The 22,156-nt window shown below is 42.2% G+C and overlaps 1 protein-coding gene across 2 annotated transcripts; it reads right to left on the bottom strand.

The window, feature by feature from the left end:
* Positions 1-2,668: 2,668 nt before the first annotated feature.
* Positions 2,669-21,645, bottom strand: SARAF (store-operated calcium entry associated regulatory factor). Of its 2 annotated transcripts, XM_043513843.1 has the most exons (7): positions 21,397-21,542; positions 18,565-18,740; positions 16,183-16,588; positions 13,359-13,467; positions 9,617-9,744; positions 5,059-5,121; positions 2,669-5,027 (listed from the first exon to the last, which is right to left on the bottom strand). In XM_043513843.1, exons 1-6 carry the CDS (start codon positions 21,494-21,496, stop codon positions 5,096-5,098), a joined length of 945 nt encoding a protein of 314 aa, XP_043369778.1. In that variant the 5' UTR covers positions 21,497-21,542; the 3' UTR covers positions 2,669-5,027; positions 5,059-5,095. The 2 variants fall into 2 exon arrangements, with proteins under 2 accessions (XP_043369778.1, XP_038255940.1); XM_038400012.2 differs by having other exon boundaries at positions 2,669-5,121; positions 21,397-21,645.
* Positions 21,646-22,156: the final 511 nt, after the last annotated feature.

The following is a 22,156-nucleotide window of genomic DNA, read 5'->3' as shown; positions in this document are numbered from 1 at the left end:
TGAGTCATCTAGGCCAGAGGTTCTCAAACTGTGGTTTGCAGACCACCAGTGGTCCACGAGCTTCATTCAGGTGGTCCACAGATAGTTCCCTTTAAGGTGCACGCTTGGGCAGCCACACACAAGAGAATGAAGAGCCACCCACTAATTAGGTGAGCCACGCAGGTGTGGCTCCACTAATTAGGTGCCTGGACCTTGGAGAAGATGCACATGTAAGGTGAGGTAGTGGCCTTGGGGGGGAATAGGGGTGTGGTGGGTTGGGTCACAGTAAACCCCTTGGGCCTGCTACCTGATGTGCTGAGACTACCTCTGAGCCAGTTTTCCCTGGCAGCTTAGGACTTCAGTGCCCTGTTTTGTTGAGCCAGAGATGCTATCCTGCTAGAAACACAGACCCAGCTCTGAACCACATCCCCCACAAGGTGCAGACTTAACTGAAAACAGCTTAAGTGCTCCTGTCTCAGGCACCCAGACACCCAGTTCCCAATGGGCTCCAAACCCCAAATAAATCTGTTTTATTCTGTATAAAGCTAACACAGGGTAAACTCATAAATTGTTTGCCTCTATAACACTGATAAAGAGATATGCACAGCTGTTTGACCCAGAGTAAGTAAGTAATTCCTGGGGGAGCAATTAATAAGCAAAAAGTGATTTTATTAAGTATAAAAAAGTAGGATTTAAGTGGTTCCAACAACAGACAGAACAAAATAAGTTACCAAGCAAAATAAAATAAAAACACAAAAGTCTAAGCCTAATATAGTAGGAAACTAAATGCAGGTAAATCTCACGCTCCTCCTGAACTTACTGCTAGAGACAGGACACTATCCATGGCAGAGGCTGTATACCTAAAATTCCTCTTTGGGCTCCCCTCTAGGGCAGAAACTCCTGTCTCCCCCAAAAGGGAAGGTGACCAGGATCCAGCTGTGGGCTCACAGCTACGGACAGACCCTTCACTGACCATCAAAATCCCCCCCTTTCACTCAGGTTGGGCTTACTTCCAGCTACAGCATCCTTGGGGTTTGTTCCCACCACAGCAGTCACCAGGACCCCAACCTCCACCTCCAGGATACAGGTCTCTGCATCTCTTCCACTCCATTAGAGCCAGTTCATGCTTCTTGGTCTCAATTTGTGCTCGTCCCTGGGCTTCAATTTCTTGGTCTTTTAAGTTCAGGGTTTGTTGGTGTGCAGCCCTTTGTCTGGCTGCTTCCATGACAGTCTTTTCCTGGGAAAATTGCGCATCTATTTCCATTGGTCTCCCCTTGAGACTGTCACTTGATGGGCTAGGATACCACTAAGAACCCCCTCCTGCCAAAACAGGTGCCCCTCCACTCCTGTCTTGCTGAGTTATTTCTGTGACCCAACCCGTCACAAGGGGGTAGGTGGGAGGTGGCAGTGGAGTGAGAAGAGGGGATGGGGAGAATTTGGGACGTGCAGGCTCCAGTGGCCAGAGAAAGAGGCAACTTTCCCCAACTCCAGGGCTGCGGCTCCCAGGGAGAGATGGCCCTCCTTCCCAGCCTCAGCTCTGTGGTGGGGGAGAGACCCCCCCGCTTCTTCCAAGCCCCAGCTCGGGGACTGCTGCAGTGTGGGAGATCCCCTGCCTTCCCAGCCCCAGCTTGGGGGCTGCCATTGCAGGGAAGAGAGGGCACATGCATCGCATTAGAAAGGTAAGACTACTGATATTAAAATACGAGTTGTGTCCTTTTATTTGTAGAACAAAAAAAGTTAAGTTTTTTTATATAGTGCTTTTATCCAAAGTGCTTTACAGTAGTTAGCTAACGGTACAAACAACATTTGGAAAGATCATTAAGTAGTCCGCCAAGACCCTCAGTGATTTTCAAGTGGTCCACGAAAAAAACTGTTTGAGAACCACTGATCTAGGCTTTAGATACAGTGTACTTACTGGTTTTGAAACAGTACCTCCCCCCATTAATTGTTTGCTTTTGCCCTACCCCTTTGTTGATTTAATAAAAATAGTCAATGGATAGGTTGGTAGGGCTGTAGAAACATCAAGGTTACACATCAGAACAAATACACAAGAAATATTCAAAATACAAATCAGAGCATTATCTGAAGCATGTTATATACAAAATTAATGTATTTCTAAACCAAGCACAGAATTCAAACTCCATCCAGACAGTTCTATGATAATGGATATTTATCTTGCATAGCAAGGAAACAAAGTGCTAAAAGAGCTAAATTATACATTACATTTTAATGAGAATAATTACAAATTAAATGGCATGATACACAGAAAAAAAATATCAAGAAGGCTAAGTAAAAATAAGCTAGTTCACTCTACTTGGCCAACAAAACCAAAAGCCCCACCAAAAAAAAAAAAAGCTATCAACCCTTGCTACCATTTACTACTCCTCACACTACCTAAGAGCTAAGATAGTTACACAGGCATTCTAGCAAGCCAACAGTAAGACTAATTCTCTCCCTATTTTAAAATTTATTCTGTTCTCTAGACAGAGAGAAAATGAACCTGCTCAATTCCTCTCCCCCAGCAACCATGTGGTCCTCGGGCAGCTCTAAACAGCAAAACTACCATACCTGTACCTGCCCACTCTCCCAGATCAGTTATGTCTTTCTGGCTGTATACAGGTGAGTGTCTCACACATAGACAGTTAAGAGGTGTGGTTTTGGGTTTTTTTGGTTTTTTTTTTTTTTTTTAAAACAGTGTTCCTTCTTTGGCTGTCAGGATCAGTAATGAGCAAGCCAAGGCCTGAATGCGATGTTCCTGCAGTAGTCTTGGTCCCCACTAGTCCAGCAGAAAGCAGATCCAGATCTCTCAGATGGTGAAGAAGTCCCAAATTTGTAGTAATGTTCTATCTTTTAGTGTCAGTTTCACATTCTGAATAGTTTCTTGGTCAACAGGATTCTTATAAATTTAGTCTTCTTGCATGAAACAAGCCCCAAACTCAGGCAAAAATAGTCTTAAACAATTGCATTTGTGCTTAATAATAGTTGTGGTTATATTTTTCTTTTTGCACCTACTAGCCCTGAGGCCAGGTCTATACTAGGGCTTTAGCTGGTATAGAAATGTCACAAAAAAAATTACCATTCGAACTGCCATTACTATACCATCAAGAGTTTCTAGTGTATATCTGGCCTCAGTGTCATACTATTCTCTTCATTCCTCCAGGGGTCCTTAGAGGATCCTATTTCTTTGCTTTTTAAAGCAGCTCCTCTTCCCTTTCCCAGATCCAACCCATGATGTGAGGAGGCTAGGGGAAGCTCCCACAGGGCCCATCATTGGTGGTTCCAAAATAGCATCAGAAAGCGATGCCGAAAGGCCACAGAGTCCATGCTACAGAAAAAGGTTACAACATTTTTAAAAACAAAATCTGCAAAACCGGTTCAGACGCATCCCTGTAGGGGTATGTCTAAACTGCAGCTTGAAGGTGTGATTTTAGCACTCAAGCTGGTGCACTAAAAAATATCAATGTGGCTATTAGAGCATTGGCTGTTGCTCTAGTCCAAGCCCACCTGACCCCTGGGTCCGATCCTGAGCTACCACCTGCGCTGTAACATCCACACTGCTATTTTTAGTGTGCTAGATCTCTCACTAACTTGGCTCAATCAAGTAGGTACTTGCGCTATGAATCATGCCTCCAAGCTGCAATGTAGACATATCCTAGGAGACCTGGATTCACGTTCTGGGCTCAGTCTCAAGGTCTGCTGGGCTTTGGAGGAAGACATTTTAGTTTTTGAATAGGGGCAGCAATGCTCTTTGTCAAATTATAGTGATCACTCCCAACCAACTGAATCCTGGCCAGTTCTCCCTAAAGAAAGGATGGTGGCCGAGGCATAAGCTTTGTCTGCACCAAGGATTTTTCTGCAAAGAACTTTCCACCATAGCTAACAACCATGGTTGAAACATCTGGAGCCCTAATATAGACAAGACAGCTGTGGCCCTAAGCATTTAAGACCACATTAATCTGTTCTGACAATATTTGAAATTAAAAGGCAATGGCCAGTAGCTCCTTATCTAGGCTAAGACACCCAGTGTTACATGAACCAGTGGATATATATTTAAAAAACAAAATTCCTAATAATGCACATAAGTAATGTCATTTCAAGGATGAATCATAAAGCAAGTAAGCGTTCAAGAATGCAACCTTCAGGCCTCAATGTTGATGCCAAGATCCCCATTACATGTAGGACAAAGGCAGAAAGAGTCCTGAACATCAGAACACTTTTTTTTTTTTGCACTCCTACAATTATGGACAATGCCTGCATATACGATTAACTGAATTCACTGTTACTGTAACATACATCAATTCTTTAAGTGAAAGAGAGCCCAAATGGATCTTCAGAAAACAGCACTGAGGTGAACAATTCCTTACACACCAGGCTCCATTATGCACTGAGGTCCAGATCCTCAAAGGTATTTAGGCTCCTTTCTCTTCCTCTGATTTCAATAACATCTTCTGAGAAGCTGAGCTGGAGTGATTACCACCAAGTTTGCTAGCATCCCATGGAATTGTCTAACACTAGCTTGCAAATGCTGAAGCACAAAGACTGAGAAACCCTGGTTGAAAAGAACTGGCTCCCAGGGGCATGGTTAAGCTAGTTATTTTGGAAGACTGGAACAGGTACCATTGCCAGATCACTAAAATACTAAAGATTGGAAAAATATCCCTTTGTGTTTTTATTATAGGACAATAGAATATGTTTTGATACCTGCTAAATCTCTAAACAAGATGGTAGTATCCAACCCCTCTGTTAGGACTATGAAAAAGTCATTGCATATATTTATTCATTCATTCCTCTCCCACACAGTCATATAGACTTTAGTCTGAACACATAAAAAAAAACCAACCCACACCTGTTACCACCACCAAGAGCAGTATCGCCATTTTCTTTTCAAAATGGATATCCAAAGCACAACATCTACAACATCTAAATCCAAGGAACATGCTATTAAAATAGAAATATCTCCACAGCTTAGAGTTTAACTCAACACCCAGCCCATATGTTCTATGAAGAGGGATTTCAATAGTTTTTAAAACTGAAGCTCCATATTTTAAAAAGGCGGCACTAAAATGCAGGGAGGAAGAGTGTATTTAATTGCAACCGTGCCAGGGAACTAAGATCATCATCTCCTTTTTGTGCCTCCAAAGCCTGCAAAGGAAAAAAGACAATCATGAGATCTAAGGGCATGTCTCTGTGGCCCCACATGGCGTGCTGTGGGGGTGTGAATTGCAGATTGCACTGGCATGCTGCACTGTAAGTCCCCTGTGTGGATGCCGCGGGCGTGAGCTGGAAGGTACCTAGCTCACATTAACTTATTTGGTCAAAGGGGACTTCACTGGTGGGAACCGGGTATCTTTTGGTTCATGCCCCATGGCAGCCACATGGTAGAGTTACAGAGCAGCTTGCCAGTGTGTGCTTGTAGCTCTAACTGCAGGGCAGGGTAGGCGTAGCCCGTGGCAGTAATACATACGGACCCCATGCAACACAAACTATTTGAACAAGTTAAAAATTACTAAACCCGTGATCGGTTTTCCTTGACTTAGCAGGTAGACTAAGGAATAGAGACTAGCTCCCATCCAAACACCCGCTGGACACTGGGCAGGCTCAGATCCAGGTCTGAGCTGTGTGACTCAGGCCTGTCTTCAGTAGAAACTTACCAAAAAGATGTTCTGCCATGTTCCTGCTCCTTTCCATGGGTGGGAGTGTGAGATATGTATAACAAATACACATGCACATACATACACATACACCTTCTCTTCACAGCAACCCCTGCATCAGACTCTGGATGCGTTTCCAGTCTCATTTGGAAAGGTACCAAGTCTAATGTAACCTTTGGCAGGTAAGCAGAGAAACTAGGGATGAGCTGACTACAAGTTGTCCAAATGCTGTCAGGCATCCACCTAAAATATATGCTAGACCGTATATATGATATTACCCATACTTCATGGATGCCTTCAGCCTTCACAGTGGCCACTGAAATGAAATGCCAGTTATAGATCTCCAGAGACAGACAGTTATTCTCATACGAGGGCCAGGATGTGCTATTTTAAGTCCTGGAGCAGTTACAAAATAGCATTGTGACATCTGGGGCCAGGGACTGTTTTAATCCCGGGTATCTCAGAAACTGTCAGGGCTATATCTGACTCTGGCATTGGCAAGCTGAGAACTCCACTTTTTCATATGGCTTTGAGCATTCGGTGTTAGCCATTGGATTTGTGAGATATAGGGTAGTTGGTGGTTCGTTTAATCAACAGACGATGAATCCATGGAACTCATTGGTGCATGTTACTGAGGCAAATAGCTTGGTACACGAAAGAAAGGGATTAGATGTTTATATGAATACAGAGAGCCTTCTGAATTGGACTTACAAGGACAAAAATACAAGAGCTATCCATTTTTCTCTTTCAGGGCATAAGTTGAACAGGAAACTTTACTTCATAGTATATCACAATCACATAACTATGTATATTACAGGGTTTTTAGCCTCCCTCTGATGGTGGCCATTAGTGCTTGGGATGCACAGAATACTGGTCTGGGTGAATTATTGTCTGTTCCGGGTGGCCGTTCCCATGCTGATGCATGTGCGTGTGGGAGAGAATTGCTTGCTGTGCGAGGAGCGATGGCCCCGCTTCTTTCTAAAGATCTGCAAACCACTGGCTATTTAGGGTATTGTAGACCCTAGGCTGCCTTCACTACCCCCATTTCCTTTACATCACAAAGGATTTGAAGGAGAATGATTCTGCCAGTGATGGCATTCAGTTCAGCATCCCAGGACTGATGATCTGGAGAATGGCATGGATTGCAGCCTCAGCAAGTTTGCAGATGACACTAAACTGGGAGGAGTGGTAGATACACTGGAGGGTAGGAATAGGAAACAGAGGGACCTAGACAAATTAGAGGATTGGGCCAAAAAAAATATGATGAGGTTCAACAAGGAGAAGTGCAGAGTCCTGCACTTAGGATGGAAGAATCCTTTGCACTGCTACAGACTAGGGACCGAACAGTTAGGCAGCAGTTTTGCAAAAAAGGACCTACGAGTTACAGTGGACGAGAAGCTGGATACGAGTCAACAGTGTGCCCTTGTTGCCAAGAAGGCTAACGGCATTTTGGGCTGTATAAGTAGGAGCATTGCCAGCAGATTGAGGATGTGATCATTCCCCTCTATTCGGCACTGGTGAAGCCTCATCTGAAGTACTGTATTCAGTTTTGGGCCCCACACTATAAGAAGGATGTGGAAAAATTGGAAAGAGTCCAGTGGAGGGCAACAAAAATGATTAGGGGGCTGGAGCACATGACTTATGAGGAGAGGCGGAGGGCTGCAGAAGAGAAGAATGGGGTGGGATTTGATAGCTGCTTTCAACTACCTGAAAGTGGTTCCAAAGAGGATGGAGCTAGACTGTTCTCAGTGGTGACAGATGACAGAACAAGGAGCAGTGGTCTCAAGTTGCAGTGAGGGAGGTTTAGTTTGGATATTAGGAAAAACTTTTTCACTAGGAGGGTGGTGAAGCACTGGAATGGGTTACCTACGGAGATGGTGGAATCTCCTTCCTTCGAGGTTTTTAAGGTCAGGCTTGAGAAAGCCCTGGCTGGGATGATTTAGTTGGGGATTGGTCCTGCTTTGACAGGGCGCTGGACTAGATGACCTCCTGAGGTCCCTTCCAACCCTGATATTCTATGATTTTATGATTACAAAAACATTAACAGCTTCAGCTCAGCCATCAGCTTTCCATTTGGTTTCCCTCTCCTTTACACTTGTACACACTGATAACTGAGTCTTGTTAAGGGTAGTCACAGGATTAGTGTGACAGAGCATGACACTGAGCTGGCCTGGGAAAGATTTCTAGGTGACAACTTGGATTGTCCGATTTCTGACAAAAGAGTTTACCAAAACACACATGAATAATCCACACTAATAGAAGAAAGGAGAAATCCCTAACATAGACTAATGAAGGCTGCAGACTATTAAGGATGGGCCCAGTGCCGGTAACATGATGTTCACTGAAGGCCTACAGGGAAGTGCCACATCTGTCATTTAGATTGCAAACTCTCCAGACCAGGAATTTTTTTGAATGCTGTGAGAGCCTAAGTACAATGGGGCCTCAATCCTGATGGCAGTCTTTGAGTGCTACCATAATATAAATGTTTATCAATAAATGAACCCTTGGCCCATATTAATCATTGAGCAATATCTTAGAACACAGCTGTGACACTTGCCATAAGTTGCCACTACTCAAGCAGGAGCAAGAGAAAAAGAAACTCGTTGTGCTTAGAACAGCTCTACTACCTCCATGGAAACAAAGAAGAAAAAAGGTGATGATCTGGATTGACAAAACCTATTTACATGAGAAAGGAGTTAAGGGAGACCTGGTTTAAATTTGGCTCCAATTTCTAGCAAAGATGGAATCATAACTTTGTTCCATAGTCTGAAGTTTTAGTCTGGTTAAGAGATATTTACAAGGTTCTGTCTATACTACAAACTGCAATAGTGTTGTAACAAGCTCTTCTGACTACTGAAATTGTAGGGTAGATGGGGCACTAGAAAGGAAAAATCTCTGTGCCCTAATCCAGGCCAGACAGACCTGTGGACCCTTACCTCATACAATATGGAGGTTTAATGAGGTATTGTGAATAAGGAAGGGAATCACACTGAATACTAAGGATAAAAATATAGTTCAGCAGTTTCATTCACTCAGCAACTTCCAATGACTGAGGGCGAGGTCCTGAGAAAAAAAATTAATATACGTTCATGTGATTAAAGACTACACCACAATGCAGATGCACAAGGGGCAGAACAAGGATTGCACAGTGGTGCAATCAAATCCTTATGGTCTTCTAATGGCAGTATTTTTATGTGAAATGTATTACATTTAATCAAGTCAACTACTGTAGTCTAGAGAAGGCTGAGGGGGGACACAATAACAGTCTTCATATATGTAATAGATTGTTATAAGGATGATGGGGATTAATTGTTCTCCATGTCCACCAAGAAATATTTAGTTTGGTTTGCAGCAAGGTAGATTCAGGTTAGATATTAAGAAAAACTTTCTGACTACAAGGATAGTTAAGCACTGAAATAGGCTTCCAAGGGAGGTTGTAGGATCCCAGTCATTGGAGGTTTATAAGAACAGGTTGGATAAATACCTGTCAGAGATGGTGGGAATACTAATCTTGCCTCAGTGCGGGCGGGATGGACTAGGTGACCTCTTGAGGTCCCTTCCAGCCCAGCATTTCTATGATCCTATGCACAAAGTTTGAATTCCTGAACATGGTCATTAAAGAGCTGGAGATGGCAGTCTTTGAAGGTCATTTGGTACTTCATGCATGCAGTTTAGCTGTAGATGTGTCAGTCCCAGGAAAAGATATTACCTCTCCCACCTTGTGTCTCTAATTTGGCATTTCGGTTGTGTTATTTAATTAATAATACTTTGGGAAAGAAGCTATGTACAGTAGGAAGTTCACATACATTCAAGGAACTTTATGGAGAACATCTCCTCAGCAATACGTTAGGTTTTATTTTGCCCAGGAGGAGCAAATCCAAAGCCCACTAAAATCCATGGTAGTCTGATCATTCATTTCAATGTGCTTGGATCAGCCCCAAAATCTCTTGAGGAGCCACAGGAAGATAAAACAGTTTTTGCCTTACCAGAAGCAGTTCTTGTCCCTGAGGTATGAGGCCCTGTAAAGCCACTTGAATTTCCGCCTGGAGGAGGAGCAGCAGTGGGACCAGCATATGGATTGGCATATGGAAAATATGAGGAACGTGGTTGTGCCCTGACAAAAGAAACATGGATTTAAGAATTTTTTTTTTTTAAAAAGGTAAATATTTAAGAAGGTATTAGCATCCAAAGCAAAGCATCTTTTTTAAAAAGGCAGATATGAGTAAAAAAATACAATTGCGCACATTTTACTTATTTTTAGGCCTAAAACTTAGCAAGATGCAAAGAGGAATTGGACATATATGTGAACAACAAGCTTTTTCAGAGCTATCATACTTAATGCTAACAAATTTTGGAAGAGATATTAAACCTCATGTTTCAGGATTTAACCAGTATCCAATTCCTAGGGATTAGGAGGTTTCTTGCACCTTCCTATGAATCTGATGCTGAGTATTGTCAGAAACTGGACTAGATTTTTGATCCAGTCTGGCAATTCCTTTGTTCTTCTATTACATTTATGTAATGTAAAATAATAATAATAACAACAACACTTTAAAGTATCTCTAGGGACATTTTACTAGAGAAGATATGAGCAACTGCAATACAGGTGTGAAGAGAGAGACCGAGTAAAATTCATGATCTTTGACTCATCTCACTTCAGTTTATTCTCAACTTCTAGAGACAGGAGATTCCGACTTTTTGAAAATCCAAAGTCTACTCCTTCACTAAGTTTGGATCACAATTTCTTCTTATTCTTGTCAGAACATGGGGAAAGAAGAGTTTTTAATGGAATAAAGCTATATTTAGGCCACTAAATAAGTGACTCAAATTTCCAGCATTCTGAGCACCCAAGAGCTCCAAATAAAGTCAAAAAGCACATCTTTTCTATATACAAATTTCCTGGTGTTTAGACCAGTTTAAAGCTTTTTTAAAAAAGCAAACAGATATTTGAAACATCCTAGGAGCCCTAAAGGGGTGACTTCAGTTACTTCAACAAGCCACTCTCCTCTGAAGAGGAGTTTTTTTTTCCACCAAATGCATCCGATGAAGTGAGCTGTAGCTCACGAAAGCTTATGCTCTAATAAATTTGTTAGTCTCTAAGGTGCCACAAGTACTCCTTTTCTTTTTGCGAATACAGACTAACACGGCTGCTACTCTGAAACCTGTAAATGTTTGTTTCTTCCTGCTGAAGAAATCTGCACCCTGTGTGTATTCAGTCATATCTGCTAGCTTTGCTGCTTTTACTTCTATTAGCCCTTCAGAGCTAAGAGTGTCAGCTGGATTCTATTGCTCCTTGTACATCAGAATTGGTCTCTGCTCCCAAACTGTTTTTTCTGCATAGCTGCCAGTTTGTCTCCTCTAGCTCCCTCCCAATCACTTTTCAAAGTAGATTGAAACTTCAGTGCATTCCAGCATGTTTCGTATTAAGAGTCATGAAGTTTTTAATCAGTTAGTATCCCAACTTTTGTTCCTTAAAGAGCAGGTAAATACACACAGCCCCGTATATTACTACATTCCAATAAATGGTGAGTTGGCATATCTGTAGGTAGCCCAGTCACTAAACAAAACACTCCTGTGTAAGATCAGTTTGAGCTCTGCAGAGTCCCAGAGTCCCTATAAAATCCCACTAAAATGGCAACTGTTGCTACTCCTACTAGGCTGTTTGGAAGAGTTTACAAAATGTTTTGATTTTTAAACAAACATTTCAAATGTGAATGGCAGATGAGAGCTCAGCTATTTAAATTACTTTATTATTGTAAAACAGATTTTTGCCTGTTACTTTGTACAAAGTAATATTAAAGTAAAAGTCCTTTGTAGAATCATGCCACTTGGATTTCTATTCATGGGATATGAGGTGGGGAGACTAGTCCATATACTGGAGCCCCTTGGAATTTGGCTCCCCATAAAGTCTCAGAATGGTGCATCCTGGATGTCACAGCAGAGCAGGAACCAGCCCAAAGTGACTTTAGGGGTGATAAAATTAAGAATAAAGGCTAATTTATAGGGCTGTCATGTGATTAAAAAATTGTGCTTAATCAGGCAATTAATTGCGCTGTTAAACAGTAATAGAATACTATTTATTTAAATATTTTGGATTTTTTTACATTTTCAAATATATTGATTTCAGTTATAACGCAGAATACTTTATTTTTTATTACAAATATTTGCGCTGTAAAAACTAAAAGAAATAGTATTTTTCAATTCACCTAATACAAGTACTGTAGTGCAATCCCTTTATCGTGAAAGTTGAACTTACAATGTAGAATTTGGTACAAAAACACCTGCATTCAAAATAAAACAATGTAAAACTTCAGCGCCTATACGTCCACTCAGTCCTATTTCTTGTTTAGCCAATCGCTCAGACAAACAAGTTTGTTTACATTTTCAGGAGATAATGCTCCTGCTCCCTGTTTACAATGTCTCCTGAAAGTGAGAACAGGCATTCGCAAGGCACTGTTGTAGCTGGTGTCTCAAGATATTTATGTGCCAGATGCATTAAAGATTCATGTCCCTTCATGCTTTTACGATCCATTCCAGGGGACATGCGTCCATGCTGATGATGGGTTTTGCTTGATAACTATCCAAAGCAGTGCGGACTGATGCATGTTTTGAGCAGGGGGTTGGACTAGATGACCACCTGAGGTCCCTTCCAACCCTGATATTATATGATTCTATGATTAAACGAGCCGGAGAGAGACAATTCTGCCCCAAGGAGTTCAGTCATAAATTTAATTAATGCATTATATTTTAATGAGTGTATCAGCATAGAAGCATGTCCTCTGGAATGGTGGTCGAAGCATGAAGGGGCATACGCATATTTAGCATATCTGGCACGTAAATACCTTGCAATGCCAGCTACAAAAGTGCCATGTGAATGCCTGTTCCCACTTTCAGGTGACATTGTAAATAAGTGGGCAGCATTATCTCCTGTAAATGTAAACAAACTTGTTTGTCTGAGTGATTGGGTTGAACAAGAAGTGGGACTGAGTGGACTTATAGCCTCTCAAGTTTTATATTGTTTTGAGTGCAGTTATGTAACCAAAAACAAATGTAGATTTTTTATTTATTTATTTTTTTTAAAGTTGCACCCTCTCGGTAAAGAGATCACATTACAGTACTTCTGAAGTGAATTGAAAAATACTATTATTTTACAGTGCGACTATTTAATAAAAAAATAATATAAACTGAGCACTCTACGGTTTGTATTCTGTGCTGTAATTGAAATAAAATCATTTGAAAATGTAGAAAAAACCATCAACAAATATTTAATACATTTCAATTGATATTCTATTGTTTAAACAGTGCAATTAAAAACTGCAATACATTTTTTTTAGTTAATCGCATGAGTTAACGGCAATCAATCAACAGCCCTACTAATTTACAATTACTTCTATTCTTAATGCTCTTAGCTATGACATTGGAGATATTCCACACAACTTGTTTATATAATTTTTTTAATTTGCAGTTCATTGAAACAAGCTACCGTGGTAGGTGGTTAACTGAAACAAAACCAGTCTCAAAGAACTCTTTTAAAATGCCCCATCTGCTGAAGCTTCAGCTTCCAACTGGGAACTGCTATTGTGGCAGGATTTTGCAGCTTGGATGATGCAGGATCCTGCAAGCTCAAAACAAGAAGCAATGTGAATATTTTATAGCTAAGTAAAGCGTACACCACAAGGAGGAAAGACTACGGGGAAAAGGGAATGAGAGAGCGAGCATAGTGCTTACCTTTGACTACCAGCCAAGTATCCTAGTAGGCCTCCTGTTCCGAGTCCAGTCCAAAACCCTGGTCCTGAATTGGCCTCAGAACTGAAACCGCCACCAAAACCACCAGCTCCTTAATTCAAATTGCAAATGAAAAACAAAACAAAAAAAAAACCCAATCAACTTTGAGTCAATGGCAATTTACCATCATGCCATCCTTAGAGTCAAATAAAAGAATTATTTTAACAAAGAACTAACTGTGAGACTGACTCCTGACTTCAATGGACTTTAATCCTTCAATGGATCAATCCCCATTTGAAGAGCTTCAGGGAGCGGTTCTGCTCTGGAAAGTGATTACATTAAAAAATGGCACCTGTTTAATAATTGTATTACAGTAATGCTTAGTGCCGTCCATCCAGATCAGGGTCTCTGTTACTAGACATTGCACAAGAACCATTAAGAGACAGTCCCTGCTCCAAAGAACTTATACTCTACACATGCAAGACAGATAAAGTATGGAAGGTGAAACAAGGGTGAGCAACTTGTTCAGATCATACAGCAGGTCAGTGGCAAAGCTGGGAACAAAACCTTGCTCGGTACCTTATACATTAGACCACACTGCCTCCCAGGTCTTCTTACTCAAAAGATTTTTGCTGCCATTTTGAGTACTGAGTACTTTGAGTAGTATGTGCTCAATCTAATGACTAAACACCACCACCATATTTTTTCCTCCTGGTAGTTCTGTCTCAAGTGCATGTTAACAGAACTGTTAACCAAGATCAGATGCAAAGTCTTCACTATTGGTGATGCATGAGTCAGGGGAAACCCAGCTTGACTTAAATCTCTGGTTGAACATGCAGAATTATCAGTTAGAAAAAGGCATATTTTTAATTGTTAGCAGAAGCCTTATAACCTGGAATCAGAGGCAATGTGGAATTTCACAATGTCATTTACAGTCACATTTTAGAGTAGAACTGCACTCTAAATCCAGAGATAAACATATTCATAATCACTAAAAAAAACAAAACAAAAAAAGGGAAGTGATCAGAGAAGGCAGTCTAAACTCCCCCTGAACTCCAATCTAAACCAATCTGCCAGAAATTTCACAGGCATGTTATGACAGTAGTCTGAGAGGGGGGGGAAAAAAAAAAAAAATCAATAAAGTATTTGAGATAAGAGTTAAAGAAAATTTTTTACAACAGGGAAAATTTCCTAACATGTCTGAAATCTGTTGGCCCTGGCAAGGACAGGGACCTTGGCTAAACTTGGATGATAAGGAATAGGATGGAAGAAGAAAATGACACTTTGCTCTGTGCTTGACAACACCTAGCACAGTAAGGTCCTGGTCACAGCTGGATTTTGTAGGTGCTTCACAATACAAATACATAATAATGATAACAATAGCCATTGGTGTGCAGTAGGAACTCACCAGAGTTACTAATGGGCACACGCCATTGACACATGGTTTAGAAATTCCAGAATCAGCAAATGGGAACAGATTTTTCAAAAGCTCTTACGGAATTTAAGAGCACAAGTTCCATTAACATACCTATAAAAGCGCTCACCACCACACTATTTCACAGCATTAAATTTTCAAGGTTCCACTTGATTTATCCTTACCCTACTTCTCATTCAGTATTGAAAGGTTGACTCCCACTTCCGATTAGCCAATGATGCCAGCCTTCGTTGCCCACTACTTAGATTTTCAAACAAGCACTGTCTTGCTTTCTCCACACACTTGAGAGGCACTCCCTGTAAACATCTGCACAACTACAGTGAAACCTCTGAATTATGAACACCTCAGAAATGGAGGTTGTTTGTAACTCTGAACAAAATGTTATGGCTGTTCTTTCAAAAGTTTACCACTGAACATTGACTTAATACAGCTTTGAAATTTTACTATGCAGAAAAACAATGCTTCTTCTCCACCCCCCCCCTTTTTTTTTTTTAAAGTAGTTTACATTTAACACTCTACTGTATTTGCCTTTTTTTTTTTTTTAGGTCTCTGCTACTTCCGGTTCCAAATGAGGTGTGTGGTTGACTGGTCAGTTCATAATTCTGGTGTTTGTAACTCTTGAGTTCTACCGTACCTCATTATCCACCTTCAACTCCCTCCTCAAAACCCTCCTTTGCCATGAAGCCCTCAAAAAACTTGACAATGGCTGGGCTGCTGATGTGCTGAGACCACTGCCTATCATGTTGTCCAATGTTATCGCATTGTTTCCTTGTGCGCCCCTGTGAGTCTATCTGGTGTCTCTTTCCTTATATTTAAGTTTATAAACTTTGGAGCACTGGACTATCTTTTTTCTGTATTTAAACACCACCTAGCACAATGGCATCCCACGTAAAAAATAATTTTACTCAAAATGTTTGATTCTTTTCAAGTTGTGTCCCACCCCCCCCCCACTCTGACCAAATAAATATGAAGTTTCATACTAAAAGGACTGCTTTGAAAAAAGTTAAGTTTGTTAAAAATAATGGGAGAGTTTCAAAGACAAAGGGCAGCCAGGCATTCAATTCTCTTTGAGGGTCAGTGGGAGTTGGCACCTAACACTCATTTGTGCCTTTGAAAGTCTCCTCCAAAGAGAGAAAGAGTAGAAAGCTAGTTGCAACTTTAATAAGGAACTCATGACTGTGGGCCCCATAACTGGTGTCAAATAAATCTGTTAGTCTTTAAACTGCTACTGGACTCCTTGTTGTTTTTGGGGCCCCATAACGGACATTCACACTCAGCAATGCATGAAGATTTTTTTTTTGTTTTTTAAAATATTTCCACCCACATTTGCTGCAGCCAGAGCAATACCCCATTGCTTTTTATTTCTAATGCTACAACAGGCTTAAAACCCACCTGTGAAGCTGGGTTTAAAACCGGGAGGAGGTGGTGTCTGACTGTTCTGCCAAGATGTCCCAGAGTATCCGTCACCATTAGAGAAATCCTGTTGAGGCAGCCGATTACGGAGGAATAGCTTGTGACACCCGTAAGCAAGGAGCAGAAGGGCTATTACGACAAGCACTCCAGCAGCAGAGTCAGAGGAATCCTGAGAATTCACTTTACTTGACTGGTAATAGCTGGAGCTAAAGCTTCCACCAAAGTTGTTCGCTTTTCTTTGGCCTTCCTCGGTTAACTCTAACCCGTACTGCAAACCACAAGATCCCCTTAAGATGTAAGGGTCCTCTGGATAATCATAGCCTTCACAGCTCACTTCGATTCTCCCAAAGCGATAGGAGTTGTCCAAGTCTGCCTTACACTCCCACTGAAATTAGTGAACAAAATTCAAAGTAGTAACCATTTGCTGGTTGGTGAGAGCAGTCTTTTGATTACTTCCTATATATGTAGTGAAATATAGCAATAATTATCAAATCATTCAAAAACAGTAATTAAGAGAGCTTCTGGACATTTGTATTTTAAGTTAACTATCAAGATTCATGAACCTTTAACTTAGAGAAACTGAACATCCAAAAAGTAAAGCAATTGTAACTTTAAAAGACCAAGTTTCAGTAGTTCACATATCAGGTTTTTCTAAGCAATCATCTTTACAGAATACTGCAGAGTATCATGTAATAAAAAAAGCAATAGCCTTTAAAATGTTTTAAATAAGTATCCCCCACAAGAAAGCTGGGTGGTAGTTACAATGAAATACTAATCAAGGCTCCAATCCTGCAACCTGATCCATGTCAACAGACTGTTGTATCCAGGTGGAGCTCCATTGACATCAGTGAGACAGAAGTTTGCCCACATAGATTAAATTGCGGGATCAGAAACAATGATGTAATGAAAGCATTCTCTAAAGAAAATCATAAGTGCAACTCCTAAAGAAGTGCCTATCTCATCAAACAAAAAAAATGGCCTTAGCCATAGGGCACATATAGCTTTAGCAAGATTTAAATAGTTAATTCCTGAAGAAACAATTCAGAATGACACATGCAATTGTAAATCCACATTTGACTGAATTTACAAAGTAATACCAAGATCTTTCAGTGTTTCTATGGCCAAGACTTCCATTTCAGCTTTTTTTCCCCGCAGAAACCTATTTTGCTATTACCCAAACTTTCAAAAATTGGATAAAATATTAAAATTTAAACCACATTTTTGCTTGAAAGATCTGAAAGTCAGAACTTGTCTACAAGTGAAAGTTGCAGCAGTTTAACTTAAATTGGTTTTAAAAATCAGTTTAGCTAAGATGGTACAAACCTCTGTGTTTGGTTACAGAATGCCTTGTTTCAGGTTTAGCATAAATTGATTGGCAAATTGTTTTAGCAAAGCCAAAATAAGGGTGTCCATAAATAGTCTTGCACTATTTTAACTAATTCAATTTAAAAATAATTAAGTTAAACTGCTGCAACTTTCTCATGTAGACAAGATCTTATTTTTACACTAAAGAAAGAGATGGGTAATATGGAGACTTTTGTATTGGTCTTTGATTTTAGGAAGCGTATGTTAAGAAATCTAACATTTGGCTCAAATTTGACTGGACAGTGTTCTTTTAAACAAAATTTAAGTTTGGGGTGTAGACTAACAGATAATGTCCCTTTAAAACTATGCTTTTAAACCAGGGGTCTCAAAGTCCCGGCCCACGGGCTGTCTGCAGCCCAAGAACCTCCCCACTGTGGCTGCGGAGGAGAGACCCATGCAGCTGGCTCTGTCTACTGCAGGTGCTGCCCGCTGCAGCTCCCACTGGCTGGGGGAGAGAGATGGAGATACCATCACTAGTCACCGGGCAGAGTCAGCCATAGAGGCACTGTCACTCCCCCCTTCTCCCCCCATGAATATAAACAAGGCAAGATACCAAACAACTATCTGATGCACACCTTGCTGTAATCCTGAAGGTTTCAGTCACTGAGGCCAAATATCAACAAACTGACAGAACTGAAGCGCTGCCAGGTGTCTGGCAAACACTAAAAACTCTCTGGCAGGTGAAGAATTCTATAAAGTTGTATGATGTTTTTTATTTTGAATTTTGTAGAAATAATAAAACTAATATAAATGTTTTCTTTTCTGTGACATTATTAGCCGCTGGGATGATTTGAGGACTGGCACTGGCCTTAAGGTAAAGTGTTTAAAACGGGGGTCTCAGACTCAGTCATTAAAGGAATATTCTGCACTATAATTTAGAAATGTTCTTGTGATTCTTTTTAGTTTATAGTTGCTGAAAATTTCATTCAGTCTGTGCAAAGAGATTCTTACTTAATATTTAGCATTTCAATTACAAGCACTTTGAAGTGAAGCTACCTGTATGTCAAAGCCATCCCATCCTTTGTTATGACACTGAACAACCGCGGGGACGTATGCACATCCAGCTGTGCCTCCAGTACATTGTAACTGGGGAATTGGAGATGTCCGCCGAGAAGTAGTATATCCATCTCTGTAAAGAGTGAGAGCTTGGATCTCCCGCAACAAAGCCCTCCCTGAAAAGGAAGTACACAAATTAACAGAACTAGCATGAATGAAGAATTTGTTTCAGAAGAGTAAAATGTGACAGTTAACACAAGCAAAAAAGAAAAGGAGTACTTGTGGCACCTTAGAGACGAACAAATTTAACACAAGCAGCCTGCCAAGGTGCTTTAAGAACAGGGAGCACTTTAAAAACCACTTGAGACTCCCAGCAACAATATGATTGTAGCTGAAAGTCTATGACACTGACAGACCCTGCTAATAGAACCCAGCTCTGTTCTACTCCTTTCAAAGAGATGTTTCTGTGTATGTCACAGTCCAGCTGGCACCTCACCAAAAACTTACAGGCTTATGCAAGAACCTTTGGTTACAACGCAATAGTTTCTCTGTGAAAAGCAAATCCCGGATTGTGTATTTACCATATAGATGCTCATGAACAAATTTGTTAAAAAAAAAAAAAAAGAAAAAAATAGTCTGCTTCATAGACTCCATAAAAAGCTTTTGACTGGCACTCATGACTGAACCTGAAATTAGTACAAAATGGAAGTGAAGGAAAAACTTATGACTTTAGTCAATCCACGTTCCAGTCCATCAAATTCAAGACAGCAATATATAAACTGAAGACGTCAAGAAAGAAAGATGAGTAAAACACAGTTTAATTTCAGCCTAGTTCTCTTCAATTTATACATACTAACTCTACAGGAACAATCCCCAAGTCAAGAATCCCCAAATGACACAAAAATTAAATGCTTGCTGTATCATGATGACTAAGCATACTATCACCTACTAATGAGGATCATCAAGTATCTTACACCTTCTAGAAATTTACCACAATACATGAACCATGCAGGTCAAACAAGCAAACGCTCACAATCATAATTTTTCAAGGGGACAAAAAATGAAATCAAACAAAACAATAAAATCCTCTTAGAGACTTGAAGATGGACCCTAAATAATGCATACACAAGAACAGCCATACTGGGTCAGTCCAGTGGTCCATCTAGCCCAGTATTCTGTCTAATGAGATTAGGGCAGTGATTCTCAACCTATTTACCATTGTGGGCCACAATATGTTATGGGGGCACATCCAATACTACCTGTATGGCCTTGAGGCTGTCAGATGGGCCAAGGTTCTGTGCTGATCGGGCTGCAAGCGGCCTGTGGGCCATAGGTTGAGAATCACTGGGTGAGGGGAAGTTTATAAAAAGGCCTGTGACCAATAGAGGTGACTGGAGATGGTTTTAAACCACATCAGCCACATCATCAGGGGCTCATTCACCTATACATCTGCCAATATGATATATGCTATCATGTGCCAGCAATGCCCCTCTGCCATGTACATTGGCTGGACAGTCTCTATGCAAAAGAATATATGGACACAGATCTGACATCAGGAATTATATCATTCAAAAACCAGTAGGAGAACACTTCAGTCTCCCTGGACACTCAATAACAGACTTAAGAGTGGCCATTCTTCAACAAAAAAAACCTTCAAAAACAAGAAACTTGCAGAACTGGAATTAATTTGCAAACTGGACACCATCAAATTAGGCCTGAACAAAGACTGGGAGTGGATGGGTCGCTACAAAAACTAAATTTCCCCCTGCTGATATTCACACCTTCTTTTCAACTGTTTGAAACGGGCCACCTTGTTTACATTGGCCTCATTAGCACTACAAAAGCTATTTCCACCCCTTCTTGTCAACTGCTGAGAATAGCCCACTTCCACCATAATTGAATTGGCTCATTAGCACTGACCCCTCACTTGGAAAGGCAACTCCCATCTTTTCATATGCTATGTATTTATAGCTCCCTACTGTATGTTCCACTCCAAGCACCTGCTGAAGTGGGTTTTAGCCCACAAAAGCTTATGCCCAAATAAACGTGTTGTTTAATTTCTCTAAGGTGCCACAAGGATTCCTTGTTGTTTTCGCTGATACAGACTAACAGGGCAATCACTCTGAAACCTGTCTTAAAAGGAGCAAACATAAACCTTCCCACCCCACCAGTGTTATCTTAAAAGTGAAGCCCACGTGAACCCAGGTGGAACGGAAAGTCTGTTGATCAAGAGGAAGGAGGGGAGGAAAGGCCTTGGGGAGAAAGGAGGTTGTAAAATTCACCTGGATTGAGACTAGAACTAAGGGTGACAGTGTCCCAGTGTTTTTAGCTGAGGTCAGTACCTGGCAATGACATCACCTGCTTGCGGACGGGTACAAAGAGCTGGGAATTTGAGGGGGCTTGGAAAAGCGACCTGATCGTGCGGGAGCATGCCAGGAGGAGACGCAAAAAGAAAAGGAGTACTTGTGGCACCTTAGAGACTAACAAATTTATTAGAGCATAAGCTTTCGTGAGCTACAGCTCCCTTCATCGGATGCATTAGGTGTGGCCACTTTGTCCCTGTACTGAGCACCTGCTTCTGCCGGCTCCGCGGCGGGCTGGGAGGCAGCGTTAGCGCAGCGCTGCCAACCCCGCGTGCCCTCTGCTCTCCCGCGTGAACAAGGGCTCGTGCGGTGGCTCGGCCCGCAGGTGCGCTGCGCGTGGGCACAGAGGGCTCCCACCCCCTCGGGGCGCCGCGAAGGGGGCGGGCGGACCCGGCCACCCGCCCAGGCCCAGGAGAGACCCGCGCAGCCCGGCTCCCGCGCCCCCCGCGGGGTGGGGTCGAGCCCTTACCCGGCTGGTCCCAGCCCCGCACAAGCCCCGGGCCGCTCAGCAGCAGCAGGGATACGAGCAGGACCCGCCCGCGGGCCGCCATGACGCTTCCAGGGCGCATCCCGCGGCGACAGCCCGCGTTACTGCGCACGCGCCTGCAAGCCGCGCCCTCTCATTGGCTAGTGATTGTTGAGCGGTTGACTTGCTCGCGCACCCGGCGGCGGTCCGGCCCACAGCGCGGAATATGGGCGGAGTCCGGCCAATCCTCGCTCCGCCCCCGTCCCGACACCGCCCCTCCGGCGGCAGAGCCAATGGGAGGAGAGGAGTCTCTGAGCCAGCCGCAGGGGCCGCTGGGCAATGTTTAAGGCTGCCATGTAGTCAGGGGTATTTTTAGTAAAAGTCTCCAAGGGGTCATAGCAATAAACAAAAAGTCACTGCCCGGACCTGTCCGTGACTTGTCCGATACACCCCAACTAAAACTTAGGTGCTCATGGGGGCGCCGGCGGATGCTGCTGCTCCAGGGCAGCACGAGCCCCGGCTGGTGCAGCTAGCCCCAGGGCCGGGGGTCAGCTGCACCGGCTGCTGCAGAAGTCCTGGCAGTCCCGGAATCTGTGACCTCAGTGAAAGGCTCTGAGCCTTAGCAATGTCTAATAGGTGCACGTGTGATTTCTGTACTGCAGCTGTTTCCCATATTCCCTCGCTGTTCAGCACCACCCCAGTGCCTCCCAGGCTAGGCCTCTGCCCCCCTGCAGTGCTGGAGCTGCGGGATGGCACAGGCAGA

This window comes from Dermochelys coriacea, chromosome 4 (genome assembly GCF_009764565.3).
Source record: "Dermochelys coriacea isolate rDerCor1 chromosome 4, rDerCor1.pri.v4, whole genome shotgun sequence".
In the NCBI taxonomy this organism is placed as follows: Eukaryota; Metazoa; Chordata; order Testudines; family Dermochelyidae; genus Dermochelys; species Dermochelys coriacea.
The sequence above is the reverse complement of the archived record's forward strand: the minus strand, read 5'-3'. Positions and strand labels throughout refer to the sequence as shown.

What these genes read in the sequence shown, in the direction of transcription:
- SARAF (XM_038400012.2), bottom strand. Translation starts at nt 21,496, where the DNA reads ATGCGCCCTGGAAGCGTCATGGCGGCCCGCGGGCGGGTCCTGCTCGTA. An exon ending in GCGGGGCTGGGACCAGCCGG is followed by an intron (nt 18,741 to 21,396) that starts GTAAGGGCTCGA and finishes CTTCCTTTTCAG; the next exon opens with GGAGGGCTTTGTTGCGGGAG. An exon ending in AGGGACAAGAACTGCTTCTG is followed by an intron (nt 5,122 to 9,616) that starts GTAAGGCAAAAA and finishes TTTCCTTTGCAG; the next exon opens with GCTTTGGAGGCACAAAAAGG.